Here is a 26,438-nt window from a genome sequence, read left to right as displayed (position 1 = left end):
CCTGATAAAATGCAAATTTAATCGAGATTTTTGTATATTGAACCAATCAAACATTTACATTGCAAAATATAATGATATATGATAAACCTTGGTTACATTCTCTGCTTGCGGTCAGTGAATAGAATCACTCCTGTTTAATATAAGAAGTTAAAACTCCTTTAGCTTTAATGATAGTGATACATTGTATCAGTGTAAGCAATGATAAAATGGTGAAAAATCAGGAAAATTAAGGCCCCCGATTCATTATTAACATTTTTTAAGTCCCTTTTCTTTTTGTCTTAGGATATTCATTTAGGGCTTTTTTTTGTGCCAAATTCTTAATAATGGTAGCGTGGTGCCACTAAAAATAGAATAATATGCAAATGAAAAACGAGCTGAAAGAAAAACGAACAAAAAAAGGCACAAATGCAATAATGAATCGGACCCAAAAGTTTAAAAAGTTGCAAGACTTCTGATTGTACAAGGATAAACATTACACATTGCTGGACTGGCCCTTTAAAAAAAAAAAAAATTAGCATGCACTTGGATTTTTTGTTTATTAAATACCGATAGAATCTAGAATTCTTCATTTCTGTACAGGAAATGCTCCGATCTTTCACTTTTTTCGATGGAAGGATTTTTGCAAAATAACATGATCGCAGGGTCGGGATCACGATGATCAGTTGTGATATATGAGGGATCCGGGCAGCAAGTGTTAAAATTCCCTGCAGCGCCACCACAGGGAGAATAAGGTATTACACAATTCCTCATCCATCCATGTAATGTATCAATGTGTTAATGCCAATAAAGCGGATAGCGTGATAATACATGGGCTGTTCATTTTATATGATAATATACATAATAATATCAAGTTTCAGAACTTCGGGTGGCTTTCCACAAACCACACAAAGAGGAGAAAACTCATAGCAAAAAACTAATTCATATAAATCCATTTTTGTTAATACAAGCTGAAGCTACGCCATGTACTATGTGCACTAAGTTGTACCGGAGATGTCTACCCCACCTCCGGCACCAGCTCCTCCATAGACAAATGTCCTATTTGCCCAAGTTTTGTGGACCTGTTAGTGGCAAATGCAAAAATACCATAAATGAAGCCCATTCTCCTGCTGTAGGCTCCATAGTTGGGTTAATGCTTAGTATTGTATTGGTAGACCCTTTGTAGGACTTTACTCCGTATGTGGGGTCTTGAACTAAGGGGTCTACAGGGGAAACATCTACCAGGGTGGCTTAATCTATCCCCATAATGGGCTGCCTATTTGTATCCTCCCTTTGCTATTTACCACTTTTAATGGTGGACTCCAAAAAATGATAGCGAGCAGCCAATCAGCGGCTTTCTATGGCCAACTTATTTCTCCATCTATGATCCTTTTCACCAAAAATTGTTTTTATACAATAAATATATCTAGCCCCCTTCAAAAAAAACCTAAAACAAGTCTGAGAGGTAGTATTTTCTGCAGCCGAGAGGACCTCCTATCACCAGACACCTTCATATATTCAAGCGTCAGTCACCAGAAGACGCCAGATGTCCACCACGTATTCCAGGTCTATGTGGTTGGGGTGGATTCATCTTGAGATACTTTGAAAAACTAGACATGATAAATATTCCAGAAGTGAGACGCTTGTCATCAGGACTACAAGAGCTAATAGCGTAAAGCAAAACTATGAAATAAAGATGAGACATCGTCCAATGGTCAGAATGTGGGACCGGCGGAGATCCGTCTGGGAATCGCCTGCGGAGGTCACTGCAAAACAAAAAATTAGGACATCACATTATTCTTGCATTGGAATTAGAACCTCGAATATTGCAAAATTCAGAAAATTTGATGAGATACGGTTATAAGTTGGCCATTGTGATGACTCCTCGTAATGCGGTAATACAGTTGACGAACATTTACTCAATGTTTAATGGAGTAAGGTCTCCATATCAGGATCCGGGCAATGGTCGACCTGTCGTTTTCTCGTAGATGCATCACATCTCATCTCATCTCACCACGACCTTTTAGATTCCATTTGACCTCCGTGCAGAAAGTATATGTGATTCTCCATCTTCATGAGCGCAATGATGTTCCCGATGTGCCACCACTGCTCCTCTATGGTGTGCGAACCGGGGATGATGAAGGTACGAAGCTCCAAACCCTGCAAGTCTGTAGAGCTGCTCATTAGTACGCTATGTAACACATTCACGGCCCGAGCACGGACTGCGATGTGCTTACCGGTGACCATGATGCTACCGAGCTCAGGTCGGCACATGACGGATGCCAATATGGTGCCACAAAATGATGTCCAAAATACATTTATTAAAATAAAGAAGTGACTTTAATATATAGCAGCTGATGTACCCTAGTTCCCATTTCTGCTACAAAGGATGTATTACTTACCGCAAAGACAAAAATGGCAGCCTTCTTGGCGTCAGGGAGAGTATTAATTCCAAGACGTTCTGTAGACGTCGAGGAAACACCAATATATTGGATAATCCAGACAAAAACGGTTGAACAATTGGAGAATTCTTTGACTGGAAGCCAAAGTCATTTTAAGGGGTTTTAAATGTGAACCTGTCAGGTGGGATAAGTTATTTACCTGCAGATATGGGGTTAATCAGCAGGTTAGTAGCTTTATTAAGGTGCGTAGCTGCTGAACTGAAAGTGTGGCACCTGGGAGAAAATGAGCTTTGCTTCTTCCATGAGCAGCTGGCTTTCAGTCATAGAGGTGTGGCTACAGTCTCCGCTTATAGAACAGAGAGCGGTGACTGTAGGCATGCCCTGGCACTGACTGACTGAGCTCATGGTGCAGAACCAGCTGTCAGTCAGTCAGTGTCGGGGCATGCTTAGAGCCACCGTTCTCTGTGCTGTAAGCGGAGACTGTAGCTGCTCCTCTATGACTGAAAGCCGGCGGCTCCTGGAAGAAATTAAATTCATTTTCTCCCAGGTGCCGCACTGTCAGTACTGAGGCTGGGCACCTACAGAGCACTATTAACCTGCACATTACCCCTATATCTGAAGGTCAGTAGCGTTACCAGCCATGAGAGGTTGCCTTTAGATTGAGTTACAGGGTAGTCGTCAATGTAGCGGGACTGTTGGGGAAGTTTTCTTCTGGAGGAAAGCTATTTTTCCCAGTTTTGCCTAAGATTCCCTACGAATTGACAGATCTCCAAAAGGAAAATAAGCTATTTCTTTAGACCACATGTGGTTCAATCAATGGACACAAGCAGTCGGCATGGAGGGAGATCCGGTCCTTCATACCTGCCAGCAACCAATAAGGGGTTATCTCATTAATTAATGGGTAAATTTGCCAAGTGGTTGTCAAAATAAGAACTTTCTCAGAGGTTCTTGTTCAAGCCTTCATACCGTGGAAAACGTAACACTGCCTATGGTGATTCATCACGAGAAACTGCTTTGCACCTTTTTAGCTGTGATCTCTTGCCCATGACTTGTTGGGTGTTGTATACCAACATGATCTTGACTCAGGAACCTTCTTTTATATCGTTCGATAGATTATGGACTTTTTCCTCCAATTGGGAAGATTTGGAACAATCCAGGAGACATGTCGCTTTATGAACTGTTTTAAGGACACTCCATGGCTTCCAGCAAAGTCCTTAAGGACTAATGTGACTTGCAGTAGGTTAACCAATGGGCAGAAGAACTTGGCATGGATGGATAAAAATGGACATCATCTTCTGTTGTCCTTCGTTCACTAAAACTTTTGGACTTCCCGAGGTCCCCATAATGAGAATTACCTTTGCACCTTCTTTGACAGTGCCCAATTTTACAAGGCTTATTGGATGCCTATACAGTAAGTTATGGACCTTCTCCTGCCTGGGGTTAGGGTTACTTGGGCAATCGGGAAGTCGTGGCTTGTATCAAACCATCTCCTCTTGAGTTCGTCATGAAAACGGTTAGCACCACTGTCCATCTCCCTCTACCCTATGTCTGGTCCTTGTTAAAACCTTTGGACCTGTCACCTCCAGAAGACCTGGTCTATTTAATACGACCCACCTTGATGTCCACCTCATACCTGCAGAATTCATATCCACAAGGTCGCTCGTGCCTCGTCCTTTCCCATGTTCAACCCAAAAAGGTTCAAGATCTTCGTTTCCATTTTTTCTGTAGGAAATTTTCAGCAACGTCAAGTTTTTAAAACAAGCGATGTAATTCTTCAAGACCTCAACACTCTCGGGACAAAACGTGGCTTCACTAAGAGAGTCGGAATGGACATCATCCCTCATGACAATTGGGAAATCAGTGACCGGGACGGTAATAGTACAGATTTCTACAAGAAAAAGAAGAGCAGAAGTTATATATAGTCATGTATGGTGCCATACTACAGACAAAGCTTCCTGTAGGTTTCTGTTTTGGGTGGAATGCACTTAAAGAGGAATTCTGACCACAGAATTGGAGGTCCTTGATCTTGTTGTGCCGATCAAAATGGCAAATGGTGGATAAAAAAATGAGACAAAGAAGAAAAGAGCAGAAAGAGGAGTCCCCAATAACTCAGGTCCCTAAAGGTGGTTACATTTATATGGTTAAAAAAAATCCTTTATCCTAAAATCTTTCTACCGTTGCAGATTAATATGATCTATTGTTTCCCGGTCAGGAGCAATTTCAAGCTCAAAAGAAGCCAATGATAAGTCAATAAGGGCAGAGAGCGGAGCCAAAAAACTCCTGCCCCAGGATCAAGTGTTTAGTGCCAAGATAAAGCTTAGAACACTTGTGGATGACTGGTGGCGGATTAATTATGAGTTTATAATGTATATACTTAATTAAATGTGTGGGCCAATTGTACAACACCCTAGAGAACAAAGAAAAACATTAACTCGGCAAGATGTGGCGGATGGTTCAGTTACAGAAGAAGTGTCTGATGTAGTCTCAGAAAATCGAATTTGTATTGTAGGGGTTTGTGCTCTCTGGTAGTCACTTGGACACACACAGGCGCAGGGATTTTGTATCAAAACAGAATAAAGTTTATTGTCCTTCGTAAACTTTGCAGCTCCTTAATGAAATCAGCCTCTCTCCAGCACAAATAAATAAAGAGTCCTTTCTTCAGCACAAATAAATAACCAAACAGTCCTTTCTTCAGCACAATTGAATAACCAAACAGTCCTTTCTTCAGCACAATTGAATAACCAAACAATCCTCTCTCTGGATTATCCAAAGTAAATCAAACAATCTCATGAACTTGGTATTACAGGAACCTCTCAGGCGGCAGTACAGACTATCCGCCAGCTCTGTCTTTCTCCAGCCTCAGCACAATACTCCTACCTGATGTAGACCAGGTGCATTTTAGTAGGCAGCTAGGACCTGGACTGGAGTATGAGAGCAACTATTCTCATTCAGGATCTTTTGGTCACTTCTAAATCGTGTCCCCAAAATCCAGTCAAAACAAAAACTATCTCAGTAACACAGATCTGCCCTCCAGGTCCTTACCTCCCGTCCTGCCTTCTTACAGTATATATAAAAATGAGGATAAACAGATCGATAATAGATAAATGATAGATGACAGATAGATGATAGATAGATATATAATAGATAATAGATAGATAAGTCTATAGATAATATATAGATAGATAGATAGATAGATAGATAGATAGATAGATAGATATAGATAACAGATAATAGATAATTGATAGATAATAGATAAATAATAGATATATAGATAATATATAGATAGATGATAGATAGATAGATAGATAGATAGATAGATAGATAGATAGATAGATAGATAATAGATAGATAGATAGATAGATAGATAGATAGATAATAGATAAAGAGATAGATAGATAGATAGATAATAGATAGATAATAGATAGATACTAGATAGATGATAGATATATAATAGATAATAGATAGATAGATAGATAGATAGATAATAGATAGATGATAGATAATAGATATATACAGTTGTGCTCAAAGTTTACACGCCCTGGCAGAATTTTTGCTTTTTTGGCCTTTTTTTCAGAGAATATGAATGATAATACCAAAATCAGGCCAAAATCACCAGGGTATGTGAACTTTTGATCAGGGTCATCTGGATGTTTTGTGTTGTCATTATGATGTAAAAAGAGAAAACACAGTAGTGTGACAATAAATGGCTTCACCCAACCACTAACCATGAGTGGAGGAAAAGTTTTGGTGTTATTAATCATATTCTCTGAAAAAAAGGCCAAGAAAGCAAAAATTCTGCCGGGGTATGTAAACTTTAAAGCACAACTGTAAAAGATAATAGATATATAAATACCGCAATAGATATCTAATAGATGATAGATAATACAGATAATAGATACAAATAATAGATAATAGATGATTGATAGATACAGATAATAGATGATAGATAAATATTAGATAGATAACAGATCTGTGCGTACCATCATCGTATGTATCAGGTATCAGGTTCCCTTTTTTCTCCCCCTCGGATCTGTCGTTATTTCCTGGGAGTCAATGATACAATGTTGCGTTAGATAAATAACGTGTGAGTTACATTGTCTTTGCTCAGTGAGGTCCGGTTGTTCCCATGCCGTAATGGTGTCTATGGCGCAGATGGAGGCGGTAGTAGCGGGGCGGCTGTGATACACTGGAGCATTAGCGCAGCGTAATTCTTAGTAATGTGAATGAGAGCTGAGGACCTACAGACTCCGCTCACATCCCCTCATGTTGGTCACTGCGACATCTGATGTATTGATTGAATGTACAATTTCCATCCTTCCGTCCGTGGTAACTCCATTACCTCTCAGAATGGAGGGGACGGGGCGCCTCCATCTTTTCTCCGTGCTCTCCCGTCATCCTAGCATCTTAGCACGGCTCCAGTCTTGTGGACGGGGTTGTGTTATTTTACTGACCGATGACCCAGAAGAGAACATTCAAACCCTTTCATGCCAAGGCTCATCCGTGGTCCTGACCCGATCAGTAACGGTAGATGCTAGTAATGTGTCACCACTTACACATCGTTCATCCATCAATTCGCCATGGCACGAGATGGAGCCGAAGGCCATTAAATAATAATTATATGAATATACTATGCTGGGAAAACCCTCAAACATCAAGGATATAGCAAATCTACCGAGATCTTCACCTTTCATATCAGCGCCAAGACTCCGTTCTGTGGATCTCTTCCTCCGGAGTTTCAGACTGTTGTAAACAAAGTAGTTGCAACCTGTCGTTAAAAAAAATAAATATTTTTTTAACATTAATTAGGTAAAAAATGTGGTATTTTTTATACCCTAATACTGGGAAATCTTGGTGGTCATAAAATGGCCAAAACAATGGCAGATTTTACACCGCCTCATCTACAAAATCCAGAGGACTACCCTTTTTTGAGAGGTTGGTAGGACCTATTTACTTGTTACAACGTTTTCCCAGAATTTCTGACACTTTAACAAAAAATAAGTTTTTATTGTTCCCACAAAGCAACATTTTTACCTTCAGAGGTTATTTTTATGAAGGTCACATCTCGTGTTCTCGGTTCGCCCCAAATCTCTATATCGGCAGCACTGTTACAGATAATCTTAAGGAGAGAAGTTTCTTCAAAACAAGCAGCGCAGGAATCAGAGATGTGGACGTTTTCTGGACATAATGTTGGGTTTTGGAAAGTGTACCTCTGATCATTATGGCTGAGAGTTAAGGGACAATTCGGCACTGGAACAGACTGTGTACAAATCATCGCTGACGGAGGAAAGTAAAGAGCAAATATATTAGTCATTGAATTGAAATCAGCCATTGTAATAAACACATGGAAAATTCTGAAATAGCAAGAGTTAGATTGAATAGAGACAAAAGAGGCGTCCTGGATAAGAGATTGTAGATGAAAGAAGAGCTGCAAAATGAGAAGAGAAGGAAGCTGCTGGACATGAGAGAGGTTATGGGGAAGAGAGCTGCTGCAGAAGGAAGCTGCTGGACATGAGAGAGGTTATGGGGAAGAGAGCTGCTGCAGAAGGAAGCTGCTGGACATGAGAGAGGTTGTGAGGAAGAGAGCTGCTGCAGAAGGAAGCTGCTGGACATGAGAGAGGTTGTGGGGAAGAGAGCTGCTGCAGAAGGAAGCTGCTGGACATGAGAGACGTTGTGGGGAAGAGAGCTGCTGCAGAAGGAAGCTGCTGGACATGAGAGATGTTGTGGGGAAGAGAGCTGCTGCAGAAGGAAGCTGCTGGAAATGAGAGAGGTTGTGAGGAAGAGAGCTGCTGCAGAAGGAAGCTGCTGGACATGAGAGAGGTTGTGGGGAAGAGAGCTGCTGCAGAAGGAAGCTGATGGACATGAGAGACGTTATGGGGAACAAAGCTGCTGCAGAAGGAAGCTGATGGACATGAGAGACGTTATGGGGAAGAAAGCTGCTGCAAAAGGAAGCTGATGGACATGAGAGAAGTTGTGGGGAAGAGAGCTGCTGTAGAAGGAAGCTGATGGGCATGAGAGATGATGTGGGGAAGAGAGCTGCTGTAGAAGGAAGCTGATGGGCATGAGAGATGTTGTGGGGAAGAGAGCTGCTGCAGAAGGAAGCTGCTGGACATGAGAGAGGTTGTGGGGAAGAGAGCTGCTGCAGAAGGAAGCTGATGGACATGAGAGACGTTCTAGGGAAGAGAGCTGCTGCAGAAGGAAGCTGATGGACATGAGAGAGGTTGTGGGGAAGAGAGCTGCTGCAGAAGGAAGCTGTGGGGAAGAAACTGCTGCAGAAGGAAGCTCCTGGACATTAGAGAGGTTGTGGGGAAGAGAGCTGCTGCAGGAGGAAGCTGATGGATGTGAGAGAAGTTGTGGGGAAGAGAGCTGCTGCAGAAGGAAGCTGATGGACATGAGAGACGTTATGGGGAAGAGAGCTGCTGCAGGAGGAAGCTGATGGACGTGAGAGAAGTTGTGGGGAAGAGAGCTGCTGCAGAAGGAAGCTGATGGACATGAGAGAGGTTATGGGGAAGAGAGCTGCTGCAGAAGGAAGCTATGGGGAAGAGAGCTGCTGCAGAAGGAAGCTGTGGGGAAGAGAGCTGCTGCAGAAGGAAGCTGATGGACATGAGAGAAGTTGTGAGGAAGAGAGCTGCTGCAGAAGGAAGCTGATGGACATGAGAGAAGTTGTTGGGAAGAGAGCTGCTGCAGAAGGAAGCTGATGGACATGAGAGAGGTTGTGAGGAAGAGAGCTGCTGCAGAAGGAAGCTGATGGACATGAGAGAAGTTGTTGGGAAGAGAGCTGCTTCAGAAGGATGCTGATGGACATGAGAGACATTGTGGGGAAGAGAGCTGCTGCAGAAGGAAGCTGATGGACATGAGAGACATTGTGGGGAAGAGAGCTGCTGCAGAAGGAAGCTGATAAACATGAGAGAAGTTGTGGGGAAGAGAGCTGCTGCAGAAAGATGCTGATGGATATGAGAGATGTTGTGGGGAAGAGAGTGGCTGCAGAAGGAAGCTGCTGGACATGAGAGATGTTGTAGGGAAGAGAGTGGCTGCAGAAGGAAGCTGATGGACATGAGAGATGTTGTGGGGAAGATAGCTGCTGCAGAAGGAAGCTGATGGACATGAGAGAAGTTGTGGGGAAGAGAGCTGCTGCAGAAGGAAGCTGCTGGACATGAGAGACGGGGAAGAGAACTGCTGCAGAAGGAAGCTCATGGACATGAGAGACGTTATGGGGAAGAAAGCTGCTGCAGAAGGAAGCTGCTGGACATGAGAGAGGTTGTGGGGAAGAGAGCTGCTGCAGAAGGAAGCTGATGGGCATGAGAGATGATGTGGGGAAGAGAGCTGCTGTAGAAGGAAGCTGATGGGCATGAGAGATGTTGTGGGGAAGAGAGCTGCTGCAGAAGGAAGCTGCTGGACATGAGAGAGGTTGTGGGGAAGAGAGCTGCTGCAGAAGGAAGCTGATGGACATGAGAGACGTTCTAGGGAAGAGAGCTGCTGCAGAAGGAAGCTGATGGACATGAGAGAGGTTGTGGGGAAGAGAGCTGCTGCAGAAGGAAGCTGTGGGGAAGAAACTGCTGCAGAAGGAAGCTCCTGGACATTAGAGAGGTTGTGGGGAAGACAGCTGCTGCAGGAGGAAGCTGATGGATGTGAGAGAAGTTGTGGGGAAGAGAGCTGCTGCAGAAGGAAGCTGATGGACATGAGAGACGTTATGGGGAAGAGAGCTGCTGCAGGAGGAAGCTGATGGACGTGAGAGAAGTTGTGGGGAAGAGAGCTGCTGCAGAAGGAAGCTGATGGACATGAGAGAGGTTGTGGGGAAGAGAGCTGCTGCAGAAGGAAGCTATGGGGAAGAGAGCTGCTGCAGAAGGAAGCTGTGGGGAAGAGAGCTGCTGTAGAAGGAAGCTGATGGGCATGAGAGATGATGTGGGGAAGAGAGCTGCTGTAGAAGGAAGCTGATGGGCATGAGAGATGTTGTGGGGAAGAGAGCTGCTGCAGAAGGAAGCTGCTGGACATGAGAGAGGTTGTGGGGAAGAGAGCTGCTGCAGAAGGAAGCTGATGGACATGAGAGACGTTCTAGGGAAGAGAGCTGCTGCAGAAGGAAGCTGATGGACATGAGAGAGGTTGTGGGGAAGAGAGCTGCTGCAGAAGGAAGCTGTGGGGAAGAAACTGCTGCAGAAGGAAGCTCCTGGACATTAGAGAGGTTGTGGGGAAGAGAGCTGCTGCAGGAGGAAGCTGATGGATGTGAGAGAAGTTGTGGGGAAGAGAGCTGCTGCAGAAGGAAGCTGATGGACATGAGAGACGTTATGGGGAAGAGAGCTGCTGCAGGAGGAAGCTGATGGACGTGAGAGAAGTTGTGGGGAAGAGAGCTGCTGCAGAAGGAAGCTGATGGACATGAGAGAGGTTGTGGGGAAGAGAGCTGCTGCAGAAGGAAGCTATGGGGAAGAGAGCTGCTGCAGAAGGAAGCTGTGGGGAAGAGAGCTGCTGCAGAAGGAAGCTGATGGACATGAGAGAAGTTGTGAGGAAGAGAGCTGCTGCAGAAGGAAGCTGATGGACATGAGAGAAGTTGTTGGGAAGAGAGCTGCTGCAGAAGGAAGCTGATGGACATGAGAGAGGTTGTGAGGAAGAGAGCTGCTGCAGAAGGAAGCTGATGGACATGAGAGAAGTTGTTGGGAAGAGAGCTGCTTCAGAAGGATGCTGATGGACATGAGAGACATTGTGGGGAAGAGAGCTGCTGCAGAAGGAAGCTGATGGACATGAGAGACATTGTGGGGAAGAGAGCTGCTGCAGAAGGAAGCTGATAAACATGAGAGAAGTTGTGGGGAAGAGAGCTGCTGCAGAAAGATGCTGATGGATATGAGAGATGTTGTGGGGAAGAGAGTGGCTGCAGAAGGAAGCTGCTGGACATGAGAGATGTTGTAGGGAAGAGAGTGGCTGCAGAAGGAAGCTGATGGACATGAGAGATGTTGTGGGGAAGATAGCTGCTGCAGAAGGAAGCTGATGGACATGAGAGAAGTTGTGGGGAAGAGAGCTGCTGCAGAAGGAAGCTGCTGGACATGAGAGACGGGGAAGAGAACTGCTGCAGAAGGAAGCTCATGGACATGAGAGACGTTATGGGGAAGAAAGCTGCTGCAGAAGGAAGCTGCTGGACATGAAAGAAGTTGTGAGAAAGAGAGCTGCTGCAGAAGGAAGCTGCTGGACATGAGAGACGTTATGGGGAAGAGAGCTGCTGCAGAAGGAAGCTGCTGGACATGAGAGACGTTATGGGGAAGAGAGCTGCTGCAGAAGGAAGCTGATGGACATGAGATGTTATGGGGAAGAGAGCTGCTGCAGAAGGAAGCTCCTGGACATGAGAGAGGTTGTGGGGAAGAGAGCTGCTGCAGAAGGAAGCTGATGGACATGAGAGAGGTTGTGAGGAAGAGAGCTGCTGCAGAAGGAAGCTGATGGACATGAGAGACGTTATGGGGAAGAATGCTGCTGCAAAAGGAAGCTGCTGGACATGAGAGACGTTATGGGGAAGAGAGCTGCTGCAGAAGGAAGCTGATGGACATGAGAGACGTTATGGGGAAGAGAGCTGCTGCAGAAGGAAGCTGATGGACATGAGAGATGTTATGGGGAAGAGAGCTGCTGCAGAAGGAAGCTGATGGACATGAGACGTTATGGGGAAGAGAGCTGCTGCAGAAGGAAGCTGATGGACATGAGACGTTATGGGGAAGAGAACTGCTGCAGAAGGAAGCTGCTGGACATGAGAGAGGTTGTGGGAAAGAGAGCTGCTGCAGAAGGAAGCTGATGGACATGAGACGTTATGGGGAAGAGAGCTGCTGCAGAAGGAAGCTGCTGGACATGAGAGAGGTTGTGGGGAAGAGAGCTGCTGCAGAAGGAAGCTGCTGGACATGAGAGACGTTATGGGGAAGAGAGCTGCTGCAGAAGGAAGCTGCTGGACATGAGAGACGTTATGGGGAAGAGAGCTGCTGCAGAAGGAAGCTGCTGGACATGAGAGACGTTATGGGGAAGAGAGCTGCTGCAAAATGAAGCTGCTGGACATGAGAGACGTTATGGGGAAGAGAGCTGCTGCAGAAGGAAGCTGATGGACATGAGAGAGGTTATGGGGAAGAGAGCTGCTGCAAAATGAAGCTGATGGACATGAGAGAAATTGTGGGGAAGAGAGCTGCTGCAGAAGGAAGCTGATGGACATGAGAGACAGGGAAGAGAGCTGCTGCAGAAGGAAGCTGATGGACATGAGAGAAGTTGTGAGGAAGAGAGCTGCTACAGAAGGAAGATGCTAGACATGAGAGACATGGCAAAGAGCTGTAGGGAAGGAAGCTGCTGAGTATGAGAGATGTTGTGGGGAAGAGAGCTGCTGCAGAAGCAAGGGAGATGCTGGACATGAGACGTTGTGGGGAAGAGAGCTGCTGCAGAATAAAGCTGCTGGACATGAGAGAGGTTGTGGGAAGAGAGCGGCTGGAGAAGGGCGTTGCAGGACAGGACAGCAGTTGTGGGGAAGAGAGCTGCTGCAGAAGGAAGATGCTGGACATGAGACATTGTGGAGAAGAGAGCTGCTGCAGAAGGAAGATGCTGGACATGAGACGTTGCGGAGGAAGAGAGCTGCTGCAGAATGAAGCTACTGGACATGAGAGGAGTTGCTGGAGGTGGAAGAGCTTTGGCAGAGAATAAAGCTGCTGTAGGAAAGAGAAGCTGGAGGGAGAGCAGCTTCTGTTAGGAAAGTTGCAGGGACAGAAGATCTGCTGGACAAGAGATCATTTGCTGGTGGAAGAACGACTTCTCTATAGAAGCTGGACAGGAAGAAAAGTTCTGGAGAGGAGAAAAGTCACTTTCTGTAGGGAAGAAGAGCAGCAGGTGACCAGAAGATGTGCTGCAGGAGTTGCACGTTAGTATTCTGAGCGCAGTCTGCAGGTTGAGAGCCCTTTTAGTAAATGAATTTAGCTTGTCCTGAATGACATCTAAAAAAGTGTCCCAGTATAACTGAATATAGTAGAGAAAATATGTTCAGATGGGCAGCAGTCAAACCAAAATACTTTCCAATGATCCCCTATACGCCAATTCTTGGCCACCTCCTGCACCATTAAGTTAAAAAAGAAGTGGTCATGATTGAGTTTTATGGGAGTGATGGAAGGAGCAGAGAGATAAGAAAGAGAAAAGAGACAAAACATACGCGGTACTTACCAGACTGAGCCAGCTGGTATCGAAGAACGGAGCAGAGGGCAATGAAGAAAAGGCCTGCAAATAAGGAACGCTGATTAGTAACTGGGACTGGACAGATCTTCATCCTGAGCTCAATTCACTTATTACATTTGACCCTGACCCTTTACAGCAATATATTTTAGGATCATCTACCCGCACCTCGATTTGGAGAGTCAACCAAAAATATAAAAACTGTACAAAACGTAGGAGTGTTGACGACCACTGACGACAGAAGCTCGTGTTCTTGGTTCTAGTTACCATACGGCACAGTGGGGATCTCTGGGAAAGTGGCGCTAATGTACGGTGTAGACACATGGTGACTGGCGAGTCATGTGCCATAGGGAGGTGGTGACAATAACAAACGCCAGCCTTCGCCAAGATATTTGGATACAGGGACAGGTCAAATAGCAAAATCTTTGCCTGAAGGAAAGCCCAGCTACACATTAAACTCTGCAGAACGGTGGCCAAAGGCTGAAATTCTTCGACGACTTACCGTTTTTCATGGCTTTTTTGGGCAGCGTAAGATGAAATTTTCCAGATAAAATACCTAAAGTAAAAAAAAAAAACAATTATGAAGAGAAGAGAATCAGTAGTAAAAGCCTCATATATCCACAGGATTTACAAGATTACAGCATTTTTTGAAGGCGGCATCGGGAAATGACCCATAGCTCACGTCAGAAAATCGGCCAAACACGGGGTCCAATTATCAAGGGCGCAAAAAAGGCAACTGTTTCAGGGACATCAAAGACATTAAACCATTTATGGGTTCCTCAAACATCCAGTTCAAGGGGAATGAACCAGCCCCAAAGTGGGAACTTCAATAAGTCCCACCCCAACCAGCACCACCATGATTCTCATAGGGATCTGTAGATGACACCATTGTGGTATACAAGGAACGGCTGGGGCTCCACAATGTTCTACCAATAAACAACATTGGGTCAAATGTCTTCTGCTTCACCCAGGTCTCATCTACTTTGGCTTCCTCCAATTTTTGAGTTGGATATTGCCTGAAGAACTTACCTGGTTTTGGACGTGGACCCTTGACGAGCACCACTGCCTTTATCTTTTTGCTTTTCCTTTTCCTCTGCCTCTTCTTCTTCACCTTCGTTTCGACCGGCAGTTGACCGGAGGCCTCTGGCTGTGAGGTTATTTCTAGGGGTTGTAACGGTTCCTTGTCGGGATCCTGCTCAAAGGTGCAGGGTTGCTGACTGATGTTTATGATTTCGTCTGTGCAAAACCTTCAAAAAATGGGAACACAAGACAAAATCCTCATTATCTGCATGACATTTCAGGAAGCCGCGACCTCATCGGTTGTGGGACACCACCATATGGAGTCAAGAACCTAATTCTGACCCGTGTGGTCCTGACTCGTGTTAATACTCCAATCTAAGTATTTCTCATTGATCACTTTACCTCCACGCGTCCTGTATCTATCTGGAACTAAGTGTCTGAGAAAAGTCAAGATATTTGATCTCTACAACCTCATCTAGGTCCAGTCTACAACGTATCCCATAATGGATCCTAAATGGGTTGTCTCCTTTGGACAATCGTTTTTTTTTTTGTGCATGATGATCAACTAATTTCAGCCCAGTGATTGGCTAAAATCTGGAACTTTACCAGCAAGTGCTGAATATCCCTGCAGCACCCCCGCAGGTGAAATAAAGTATTACACTGTGCTCATTTAGAGTAATGTCATGCCAGGTCCTCAGGAAAATAAGAGAAACGTCTGTACTGTTTTAGTAGACGAGAATCCTGAAAAGGGAGCTCCTTCAACATGGCTACCAACTCTAATAAATACTCGAAGACCCTAGAAATTAGACATGTTTTTCACATATTTGGGTGGTTTCTGACTTTGACACACAGAAGATATTACATGTTGGAGATATTCCCTTACCCCTCAATGGCAGGTGGCTCATTCGCAGTCATAGTGATGTCTTCAGGACTTCTGTGGAGGAAAAACAAGTGAAACACAAAGTATATAAAGTATATAGTGAGAACCATCGCTCCTTATACAATAATAGCCACATGTACCATACACAAGTGTAAGACAAGACACAGCTTCCAACAAATGTTAGCTACATGCCCAACCAATTCGACAAGATTTTGGAGGCATTTGTGGGAATTTGTGCCCCTTCATTCAGAAGATTACTTGTGAGGTCAGACCCTGATGTTTGGGGGTCCGGGCTCACAATCTCCACTTTAGGTGTTGGATGAAGCTGAGGTCCAGACTCTCTGCGGCCGCTCTTGTCCCCTCCATGTCTGTAAAGACCTTGTGCCCTGGACACAGTCATGGGGGGCAGATAAGGGTCTTCTCAAACTGTTCTCACAAAGATGAAGCTACTATTGTCCTCAATGTCACTGGAGCTGAGGGTCCGAGGTGGCCCCCTGATAACAGCCCATAGCACTATCCTCCTCCTCCTCCACCATCTATACAAGGCACAATGCAGTCAGGGGGGAACGTCCTCCTGGAATCACCAAACCCAGACTCCTCCATCAGACACAGATAGAGAAGTGCGATCGGTCACTGCACGGAACACGTCTCCTCCAGAGTCCAGTGGCGACTTTACTCCGCTCCATCCGACGCTCGGCATTGTGCTTGGTGATGTACGGCTGCATGCAGCTGCTCGGCCACGAAGCTCCTGGCGGGGGCGCAGTGTTTGTGCAGATACCAGGGGAGGTCTGGACTCTGCAGTTATGGGGTTAGCAGGATGGTGGTGACTTTTCTGCTCCTCAGCACTCAACCCCCTGCTCGGTAACATTATGTGGTCTCCACTCTGTGACTGAGTTGCTGCAGTTCCTTCGATTTCTCAATAATATCACTCATAGGTAATGGCAGCAGATTCAGGAGAGAAGAAATGGTGGGGGATCTGATGATATTCACTGAACACAAGGGTCCAGAAGTTATACACCAGGGGCGAGGAACCGGAAGTTATACACCAGGGGGAAGGGCCAGAAGTTATACACCGGGGGCGAGGGACCAGAAGTTATACACCTGGGGGAAGGGCTGGAAATTATACACCTGGGGCAAGGGATCGGAAGTTATACACCTGGGGCAAGAAACCGGAAGTTATACACCTGGGGCGAGGGGCCGGAAGTTATACACCTGGAGGAAGAAACCGGAAGTTATACAACTGGGGCGAGGGACCAGAAGTTATACACCTGGGGCGAGGGACCAGAAGTTATACACCTGGGGTGAGGGACCAGAAGTTATACACCTGGGGGAAGGGCTGGAAATTATACACCTGGGGCGAGGGACCAGAAGTTATACACCTGGGGGAAGGGCCGGAAATTATACACCTAGGGCGAGGGACCGGAAGTTATACACCTTGGGGAGGGGCTGGAAATAATACACCTGGGGCGAGGGACCGGAAGTTATACACCTGGGGGAAGGGCCGGAAATTATACACCTGGGGCAAGGGATCGGAAGTTATACACCGGGGGCGAGGGACCAGAAGTTATACACCGGGGGTGAGGGACCAGAAGTTATACACCTGGGGGAAGGGCTGGAAATTATACACCTGGGGCGAGGGACCGGAAGTTATACACCTGGGGGAAGGGCCGGAAATTATACACCTGGGGCAAGGGATCGGAAGTTATACACCGGGGGCGAGGGACCAGAAGTTATACACCGGGGGCGAGGGACCAGAAGTTATACACCTGGGGGAAGGGCTGGAAATTATACACCTGGGGCGAGGGACCGGAAGTTATACACCTGGGGGAAGGGCCGGAAATTATACACCTGGGGCAAGGGATCGGAAGCTATACACCTGGGGCAAGACACTGGAAGTTATACACCTGGGGCGAGGGGCCGGAAGTTATACACCTGGGGCGAGGGGCCGGAAGTTATAAACCAGGGGGAAGGGCCAGAAATAATACACCTGGGGCGAGGGACCAGAAGTTATACACCTGGGGCGAGGGACCAGAAGTTATACACCTGGGGCGAGGGACCAGAAGTTATACACCTGGGGTGAGGGACCAGAAGTTATACACCAGGGGGAAGGGCCTGAAGTTATACACCTGGGGCGAGGGGCCGGAAGTTATACACCGGGGGAAGGGCCAGAAGTTATCCACCTGGGGCGAGGGACCAGAAGTTATACACCTGGGGTGAGGGACCAGAAGTTATAAACCAGGGGGAAGGGCCTGAAGTTATACACCTGGGGCGAGAGGCCGGAAGTTATACACCTGGGGTGAGGGACCAGAAGTTATACACCTGGGGTGAGGGACCAGAAGTTATAAACCAGGGGGAAGGGCCTGAAGTTATACACCTGGGGCGAGGGACCAGAAGTTATACACCTGGAGGAAGAAACCGGAAGTTATACAACTGGGGCGAGGGACCAGAAGTTATGCACCTGGGGCGAGGGACCAGAAGTTATACACCTGGGGTGAGGGACCAGAAGTTATACACCAGGGGGAAGGGCCTGAAGTTATACACCTGGGGCGAGGGGCCGGAAGTTATACACCGGGGGCGAGGGACCGGAAGTTATACACCAGGGGGAAGGGCCAGAAGTTATACACCAGGGGGAAGGGCCAGAAGTTATACACCAGGGGGAAGGGCCAGAAGTTATACACCTGGGGCGAGGGACCGGAAGTTATAAAGTTGGGGTGAGGGGCCGGAAGTTATACACTGGGGGGGCGAGGTACCAGAAGTTATACACCGGGGGCGAGGAGATGAACGTTATGTACTGGGGGTGAGGATCCAGAAGTTATGGACCAGCAGCGAGGGGCTGAATGTTACATGTTATACATTGTGGGCGATGGGGCTGAAGAAGAAAACTATGTTCTTTGTTAAAGAAATGTATCAATGCTGTTCCCCTACAGTGTATCTCCAGGTCTTATAGTGATATCTTCAGTGCGACGATCACTTTCCTATCTCCTTTCTGACCACTTACACTTTTTCCTTGGAAGGAGAATCATCAGCAATTATGGCCATGTCCGCCGATTATCTGCTGAGAAAATAGAGTAAAAGATGAAATTACTAAACGGCTCCAGTTCTTTTCTCATCATCTGAATTCTAGATATTATAGATATTCTATCATAGCATCTCAAGGAGCATTACACCTTCAGAGTATACGGTACCTACGAGTCTACGGCTTTTATCATAATTTTATTAGATAGGTGTAGAATAAAATGATAAAAGTAACTTGTTGACTTCCTGCTGCCACCACTAGATGGACCTCAGGAGCGTACTAATTATAGGTGTGTCCTAATGGAGCAGAGCTGCAGTATAGAGCATGAAAAAGTAGCATCCTCAATCCTTGATAAAAAAAATAAAAAAATAATAAGTTAGTGGACTTTAAACTACTTCAAACACGCAGTGCCCTGCGGACAAAAGCACTAACCAAGTTGAAGAAAATATACAGTATGCCTTACCCAGGGCAGTCATTTCACTATAGAATTAAGAAAATGCCTCGTAAGATGTGAAAATCTTCACTGATTACTCATAGTGTGCGTTATTAATAGAAGGTGGAAACCAGAAAATCCCTGACAGCATAGCAACAAGACAGCAAAATATGTATAAAAACATAAAAAGGCGGGTATCAAAATCAGGCAAAAATCATCAATAAATCATAGTGATGACAGCCGCAATGTAGAAATAAATGTATATCAGTCACAAATACAAGTATGTGGTGGGATAAAAGCCCTACCGCAAAAATTACATGAAAGGAAACGACATGAAGAGTTCTCTATTGGAGAATGTATAATATATATATAATATATATATCTCCCAAGCAGGTGCCTGCTAAAGAGAGAAATAAATATGGCATATGGACTACAGGCGAATAGCCACTGGGACAGAATAGGAAACACAATTACATTAGTGAATCATTAATTGAAAACATTGTTTCTAAAGTAAGCCATAGATGTATCAATGATAGGCTCAATTGTGAGCAACATAGCACAAACAAAGCACAAACACTGGAAATACCAGTGTACAAGGGTAAACATAGATCTGTGTGGCAGCCAAACGAGCGCCCGGAAGCTGTACGCGAAACGCGCGTCGGGGTGCTCCTTTTTTTTACTTATTGCTCATAATAATAATAATAATAATAATCTTTATTTTTATATAGCGTTAACATATTCCGCAGCGCTTTACAGTTTGCACACATTATCAACGCTGTCCCCGTTGGGGCTCACAATCTAAATTCCCTATCAGTATGTGGAATGTGGAAGGAAACCGGAAAACCCAGAGGAAACCCACGCAAACACGGAGAGAAAATATAAACTCTTTGCCCCTTAGTGGGGCTTGAACCCAGGACTCCAGCTCATCTCCTTCAATGTTTATAGGATTTTGGTATTTATTTTGGGAGAGCACTTAATGGCGTTGGTCCATTAGGTAATTTTTGTATAGTTCCACAATTTTAAAGGGGTTTTTCACGTTAAAAAAGCTTGTAATCCCCCCTCAAAAAAAAAAACCAACACAGATATTACTCTCCCCATGTTCAGTTCCTGCCCTCCGCCATTGCCCCAATATATGTGTTATGAATCCAGTAGTGATACCTCAGCTGCAGCGCACATCACCGCTGCAGCCAATCACTGTCAAGTATAAATTATACCTGACAGTGATTGTCAAGAATTTTTATTGTGTGAGGGCATTACTTTTATGATGGCATTATTATTTTTAGGTGGCACACTCGGATATTCTTACTTTAGTAGGAACAAAATCTATTATCTATTTATCTATCTATGTATTATCTCTGTTACCTATTATCTATCTATTATCTATTATCTATCTATTATCTATCTATCTATATCTATCTATCTATCTATCTATCTATTATCTATCTATTATCTATCTATCTATCTATTATCTATCTATTATCTATCTATTATCTATCTATAATCTATTATCTATTATCTCTATATCATTTATCTATTATCTATTATCTATCTATCTCTATCTATCATCTATCTGTAATCTATTATCTATCTATTATATATCTATTATCTGTTATCTATTACATATCTATCTATCTATTATGTGTTTACTATTACATATCTATCTATCTATTATCTATCTATCTATTATATATTTATAATCTATTATATATCTATTATGTGTTAACTATTACATATTATCTATCTATCTATCTATCTATTTATCTATCTATCATCTATCTATTATCTATCTATCTATCTATCTATCTATCTATTTATTATCTATCTATCTATTATATATCTATAATCTATTATCTATCTATCTATCTATCTATCTATCTATCTATCTATCTATCTATCTATCTATCTATCTATCTATTATATATTTATAATCTATTATATATCTATTATGTGTTAACTATTACATATTATCTATCTATCTATCTATCTATCTATTTATCTATCTATCGTGGATTAATCTCCGTGTCCCTTATAGTTCCAAAACTCCACCGTCTAGGCCTAGAGCTGCGCCATTTTGCCAGGGACAACGCCTTTGCAGTGTGAGGACTGTGACCACGTCTGTAGCAGAACGCCTCATACCGATACCCTGCAGACTGACGGACAGGTGAGCAGAAGACTTACAGCCACCGGTGTCCAGGGATCTGCGCGACCTCCGCTGTCACTTCTTCACTTGTCAGGAGGCTTTTCTGTCTGATAAGCGTCTCCTCGTACTTTCTTTTTTCGCTTCCTGATTTGGGAGGACTTTGAAACGCCCACAGGAACATGTCAGGCTGCTCTGATACGTCCATCAGCTCTGATACGAAAGATCACGTCTCATTATTAGAGCTGAACGTGACTCGCCGAGCTCTGGACTAGATGTCGTCTGCATGGAAATTATTTTTTTTTAGGTCTTTGGAGACAGTTTGGGTTTTTCAGTCACCATATTGTGTTCACATAATACCTTCATACAGAGCCACATAATAGAGCCAGAAGTGCCTGTATAACACCGAGCCTGGCAGACATGTGGTTAAAATCTAGAATAAAATCAATAAATAGATACCCCGCAGTAAGTAATCAGTACTAGTACAAGTATAACAGAGGACTTAGTTGACACCATTTTGATCAAAAGAGCCTGAAAGCCAACCCACGACGACAAGGTGACCCAGTCAGGATGGTCCATAACTCTAGTATCTCCCCATGCTACGTGCCAGCAGGCCTTAAAATAGGCAGTGAATTAGTTTCTAGTGGGGAGTTGACCTCATTAGTTAGTTGTTTGTTCTTTTTTCTTTGCAGATTGCACAGCTTGGGGGGGGGGGGGGGGGGGGGAATAGTTGCGAAAAGTGGTCTGGTCCATAGGAGAGCTGGTGAAGACTTGGTCTGGTTCATGTGAGAGCTGGTGAAGGGTCCAAGTAAAGAAGTGGTGAAAAAGTTGTCTAGTCTATAGGAGAGGTGATGTAAAAGTGGTCTGGTCCATGGGAAAGCTGGTGAAAAAGTGGTCTGATCCTTAGGAAAGCTGCGGAAGAGGTGGTATGGTCCATAGGAGAGCTTATGAACACATGGTCTGGTTCACGGTAAAGCTGGTGAAAAAAATGATAAGGAACAAAGAAGAGGTGTTGAAAGAGAGGTTTAGTCCATAGGAGAGCTGGTGAAGAAGTGGTCTGGTCCTTCTGAGAGTTAGTTTGGTCCATTGGAAAGCTGGTGAAGAAGTAGTTTGGAGCAAAAAAAGGTGGTGAAAAAGAAGTCTAGTCCATAGGAGAGCTGGTGAAGAAGTGGTCTGGAACAAAGAAGAGGTGGTGAAAAAGAAGTCTAGTCCATAGGAGAGCTGGTGAAGAAGTGGTCTGGTCCATAGGAGAGTTGGCCTATTCCATAGGAAAGCTGCTGAAGAAGTGATCTTGACAAAAGGAAAGGTGGTGAGGATGTGGTCAGGTCCATATGAGAGTTGATGAAGAAGAGGTCATGTCCATAGGAAATTTGGTGAAGAAGTGGTCTGGTCCATAGGAAATTTGGATAAGAAGTGGTCTGGTCCATGGGAGAGCTGATGAAGACAAAGGGAGGCTTGTGAAGGAGTGGTCTGGTCCATAGGAAAGCAGTGGAAGAAGTGGTCTGGAGCAAAAAAAGAGGTGGTGAAAAAAAGTCTAGTCCATAGGAGAGCTGGTGAAGAAGTGGTCTGGTCCATGGGAGAGTTGGTGAAGAAGTGGTCTGGTCCATAGGAGAGCTGATGAAGACATGATCTGTTTCATGGGAGAGCTGGCGAAGGAGTGGTCTGGTCCATAGGAAAGCTGGGGAAGAAGTGGTCTGGAGCAAAGAAGAGGTGGTGAAAAAAAAAGTCTAGTCCATAGGAGAGCTGGTGAAAAAGTGATCTGGTCCATGGGAGAGTTGTCCTGTTCCATAGGAAAGCTGGTGGAGAAGTGGTCTTGACAAAAGGAAAGGAGGTGAAGAAGTGGTCAGGTCCATATGAGAGTTGATGAAGAAGAGGTCTGGTCCATAGGAAATTGGTGAAGACGTGGTCTTGGCCATGGAAGAGTTAGTGAAGAAGTGGTCTAGGCCATAGGAGAGCTGGTGAAGAAGTGGTCAGGTACAAAAGAGAGGTGATGAAGTGGTCTGGTCAATGACAAAAGTATCACGATGCAGATAGATATTCCATAATGTGGATCTTGAGATGTGACTATACAGATTTCCTAGTTTTTGTTGACTTTATGGCGATATCTTTCTATAAGAATGGCAACATCTGTGTATGCAAATTGTGGTGGTTGTTGTAATCTTTGCCCAAAAATGTATTGAATCACTGTATTTCTGATTCCAAGAAAAGTGAAAAAATGCTTTTCATGCATGATAGCATGATATGACGCCAAATTCTCATGGGTGGAAAAAGATACTGAAACAAAACACTAAATGTGTTCACTGAACAACTGAGAGGTGAAATATTCTGAAACTGAGAGTCTGTCGGGGTAGATTTACTTGCCGCAGATGGAGAGATTGTGTCGTGTTTGCAAACATGTAATGAATATAGAACGTCTTCTACCACAAAGCAACAAACACTAACCCTGGAAATGAATGACAAGTGTTCAGTTTGCGGGATTTTCAGAATTTTGTAGAGATTTAGTAGAGAGCACAGAGGATGCATTACTTGTGGATTGTTTCCATTTTTTGGGTGGAAAATGGCCAAAGTCAACAATATCCAAAGGGACGGGACTTAAAAGGAATCTAGCAAAAAACAATTGTCCCAAAATTGCCACTATTGCCTGAAATGAGTCTCTTTATAAGTGTAATTGTGCTAAATCAGTCTTTCCATTCGAGAAGGTGGAAACGCTGACGGATCAAGTCAACCTGTCCACCTCTTGTTTGATATGATTGACGTCCCTGAAGGACAGGTCTTGTGATGATGTTCCTTGCTCTCACGGGTGTCAATCAATTAACAAAAGAGAGGTTTAAGATGTGGACAGCTTGATGTGACTCTACACCATCAGTGTCACGCTGCAGCTCTGCAAACTCCACTAGATGGCAGCGGAGTGGAGAGATGGCTGAAATCCTGCTCAGAACAGACTAGAAGAACTGCAGTGAGGCTACCACCAGGTGGCAGCAGAATAGTCAGACAAGCCGGGTCGATACCAGAGAGCAGCGTAGTACCGAGAGGAATCCCAAACACAGAGTCAGAGGAGCGCCAAATAGTCAGTACTGATCTGTAGCAGAAGTACCAGAAGGAAGAAACAGAATCAGGTCAGAGCCGAAGCACAGTCGAGTACCGGGGAATCAAAACACACAGGGACATACGGAGTCGGGGCGGGAAGAGAGGAATGAACAGACATGGGCAAAGACAGCTAAACGCAGCAGGACAAATCAGGGTTTCACCAGAGCCAGGTACACCATAGACAGAAAGTATAACTGACACTGCCTGCAGGATGCATCGCAGATAAATAGCAGACCCGACACTAAACCGAGGCAGAGAAAGTTAACCCCAGACATGACCAGACCGGGGAAAGGAGAGACAAAACCCAAAACCTGGTTTGGATCATGACAATCAGTCCATGACGGGAAGCATCAGAATAGCAAACGATATAAGGGATTTCAAATTTAATTTTCATCAAAATGTCTGGGTATATAAACACAAGAAGGTGGAAAGTCACTACCGAAGCTGAATTTTTTCAAATTGCCTCTTCAGAGAGGAAGCAGGCAGGAACTCTAGAGCCACCTATTGGATGTAGCAATACAAAATATCAAAGGCTAGGCTAAATTTGCCATGCTAAATGATCTAGTTTCAGGCAGAATGCCAAAAGACAAAGAGGCACAAGTGCCTATGTAAAGTTAACAGTGTGAGCTGTAATACAGCCCGGTGCGGGGATGTGAAGAAATTGTAAACGAGGCAGATTTACCTATAATAGTAAATATCCAAGTATGGAGTCCAGCTTGTTGATGCAGAGCTGATAGTGTTTCCCTCCACCCCAACGCGCGTTTCGTGTATTCTTCTTCAGGGAATGTGTACAAGGAAGGGGAGGTCCTTTTATGCTGCTGTTAGCCAATCAGAGTGTTGGTATGTTAATTACATAGGAGCTGCGTAGAATGCTGATCGGGTTTGTTGTTTGGCCAGGTGAATGTCGGCGCGCCGCTCATTGTACACATGACTCATCACGTGACCCGTGGCCGCCGGTAATAGGGTCGCAAGCCAGTAGCGCCATCATGGTGATGATGGCGATGCGTTCCAGAGAGTTTGTGCACAGATGGGAGCACGCACCACCTGGACAAAGTGTGCAGCCCAGATTATTTTGCATAGGGGGTGTGTACGTAGGGCGCCGGTTATTTTGCATAGATGATGTGTACGTAGAGCGCCAGTTATTTTGCATAGGGGGTGTGTACCTTGAGCGCTGGTTATTTTGCATAGGGGGTGTGTACGTAGAGCGCCGGTTATTTTGCATAGGGGGTGTGTACATAGAGCGCCAGTTATTTTGCATAGGGGGTGTGTATGTAGAGCGCCGGTTATTTTGCATAGGGGGTGTGTACATAGAGCACCAGTTATTTTGCATAGGGGATGTGTACGTAGAGCGCTGGTTATTTTGCATAGGGGGTGTCTACATAGAGCGCCGGTTATTTTGCATAGGGAGTGTGTACATAGAGCGCCGGTTATTTTGCATAGGGGGAGTGTATGTAGAGCGCCGGTTATTTTGCATAGGGGGTGTCTACGTAGAGCGCCGGTTATTTTGCATAGGGGGAGTGTACGTAGAGCGCTGGTTATTTTGCATAGGGGATGTGTACGTAGAGCGCTGGTTATTTTGCATAGGGGATGTGTACGTAGAGCGCTGGTTATTTTGCATAGGGGATGTGTACGTAGAGCGCCGGTTATTTTGCATAGGGGGAGTGTACGTAGAGCGCTGGTTATTTTGCATAGGGGATGTGTACGTAGAGCGCTGGTTATTTTGCATAGGGGGTGTCTACGTAGAGCGCCGGTTATTTTGCATAGGGGGAGTGTACGTAGAGCGCCGGTTATTTTGCATAGGGGGAGTGTACGTAGAGCGCCGGTTATTTTGCATAGGGGGTGTGTACGTAGAGCACCGGTTATTTTGCATAGGGGGTGTCTACGTAGAGCGCCAGTTATTTTGCATAGGGGGTGTCTACGTAGAGCGCCGGTTATTTTGCATAGGGGGTGTGTACGTAGAGCATCGGTTATTTTGCATAGGGGGTATGTACGTAGAGCACCGGTTATTTTGCATAGGGGGTGTGTACGTAGAGCACCGGTTATTTTGCATAGGGGGTGTGTACGTAGAGCATCGGTTATTTTGCATAGGGGGTATGTACGTAGAGCACCGGTTATTTTGCATAGGGGGTGTGTACGTAGAGCACCGGTTATTTTGCATAGGGGGTGTGTACGTAGAGCACCGGTTATTTTGCATAGGGGGTATACGTCCAAATGTTTTTTGACCTGGTCTGTCAACCACGCATGGCCAGATAACTATGATGTAGAGGAATAAAAAAATATAATGTCAATTTCAAACAAATAATTCAAACAAGAATACGGGG

The 26,438-nt window shown here is 44.9% G+C and overlaps 1 protein-coding gene across 2 annotated transcripts; it reads right to left on the bottom strand.

The window, feature by feature from the left end:
* LOC138651449 (uncharacterized) lies at positions 1 to 21,202 on the bottom strand. 2 transcript variants are annotated; one of them, XM_069741661.1, is made up of 11 exons: positions 21,072 to 21,202; positions 18,443 to 18,499; positions 15,448 to 15,498; positions 14,574 to 14,791; positions 14,047 to 14,100; positions 13,536 to 13,589; positions 7,410 to 7,652; positions 7,063 to 7,143; positions 6,359 to 6,421; positions 4,012 to 4,266; positions 1 to 1,742 (listed from the first exon to the last, which is right to left on the bottom strand). In XM_069741661.1, exons 2-11 carry the CDS (start codon positions 18,481 to 18,483, stop codon positions 1,660 to 1,662), a joined length of 1,143 nt encoding a protein of 380 aa, XP_069597762.1. In that variant the 5' UTR covers positions 18,484 to 18,499; positions 21,072 to 21,202; the 3' UTR covers positions 1 to 1,659. The 2 variants fall into 2 exon arrangements, with proteins under 2 accessions (XP_069597762.1, XP_069597763.1); XM_069741662.1 differs by having other exon boundaries at positions 18,443 to 18,496; positions 21,072 to 21,187.
* Positions 21,203 to 26,438: the final 5,236 nt, after the last annotated feature.

The sequence above is a fragment of the Ranitomeya imitator genome, chromosome 10 (assembly GCF_032444005.1).
Source record: "Ranitomeya imitator isolate aRanImi1 chromosome 10, aRanImi1.pri, whole genome shotgun sequence".
NCBI classification, from domain to species: domain Eukaryota; kingdom Metazoa; phylum Chordata; class Amphibia; order Anura; family Dendrobatidae; genus Ranitomeya; species Ranitomeya imitator.
The sequence above is the reverse complement of the archived record's forward strand: the minus strand, read 5'-3'. Positions and strand labels throughout refer to the sequence as shown.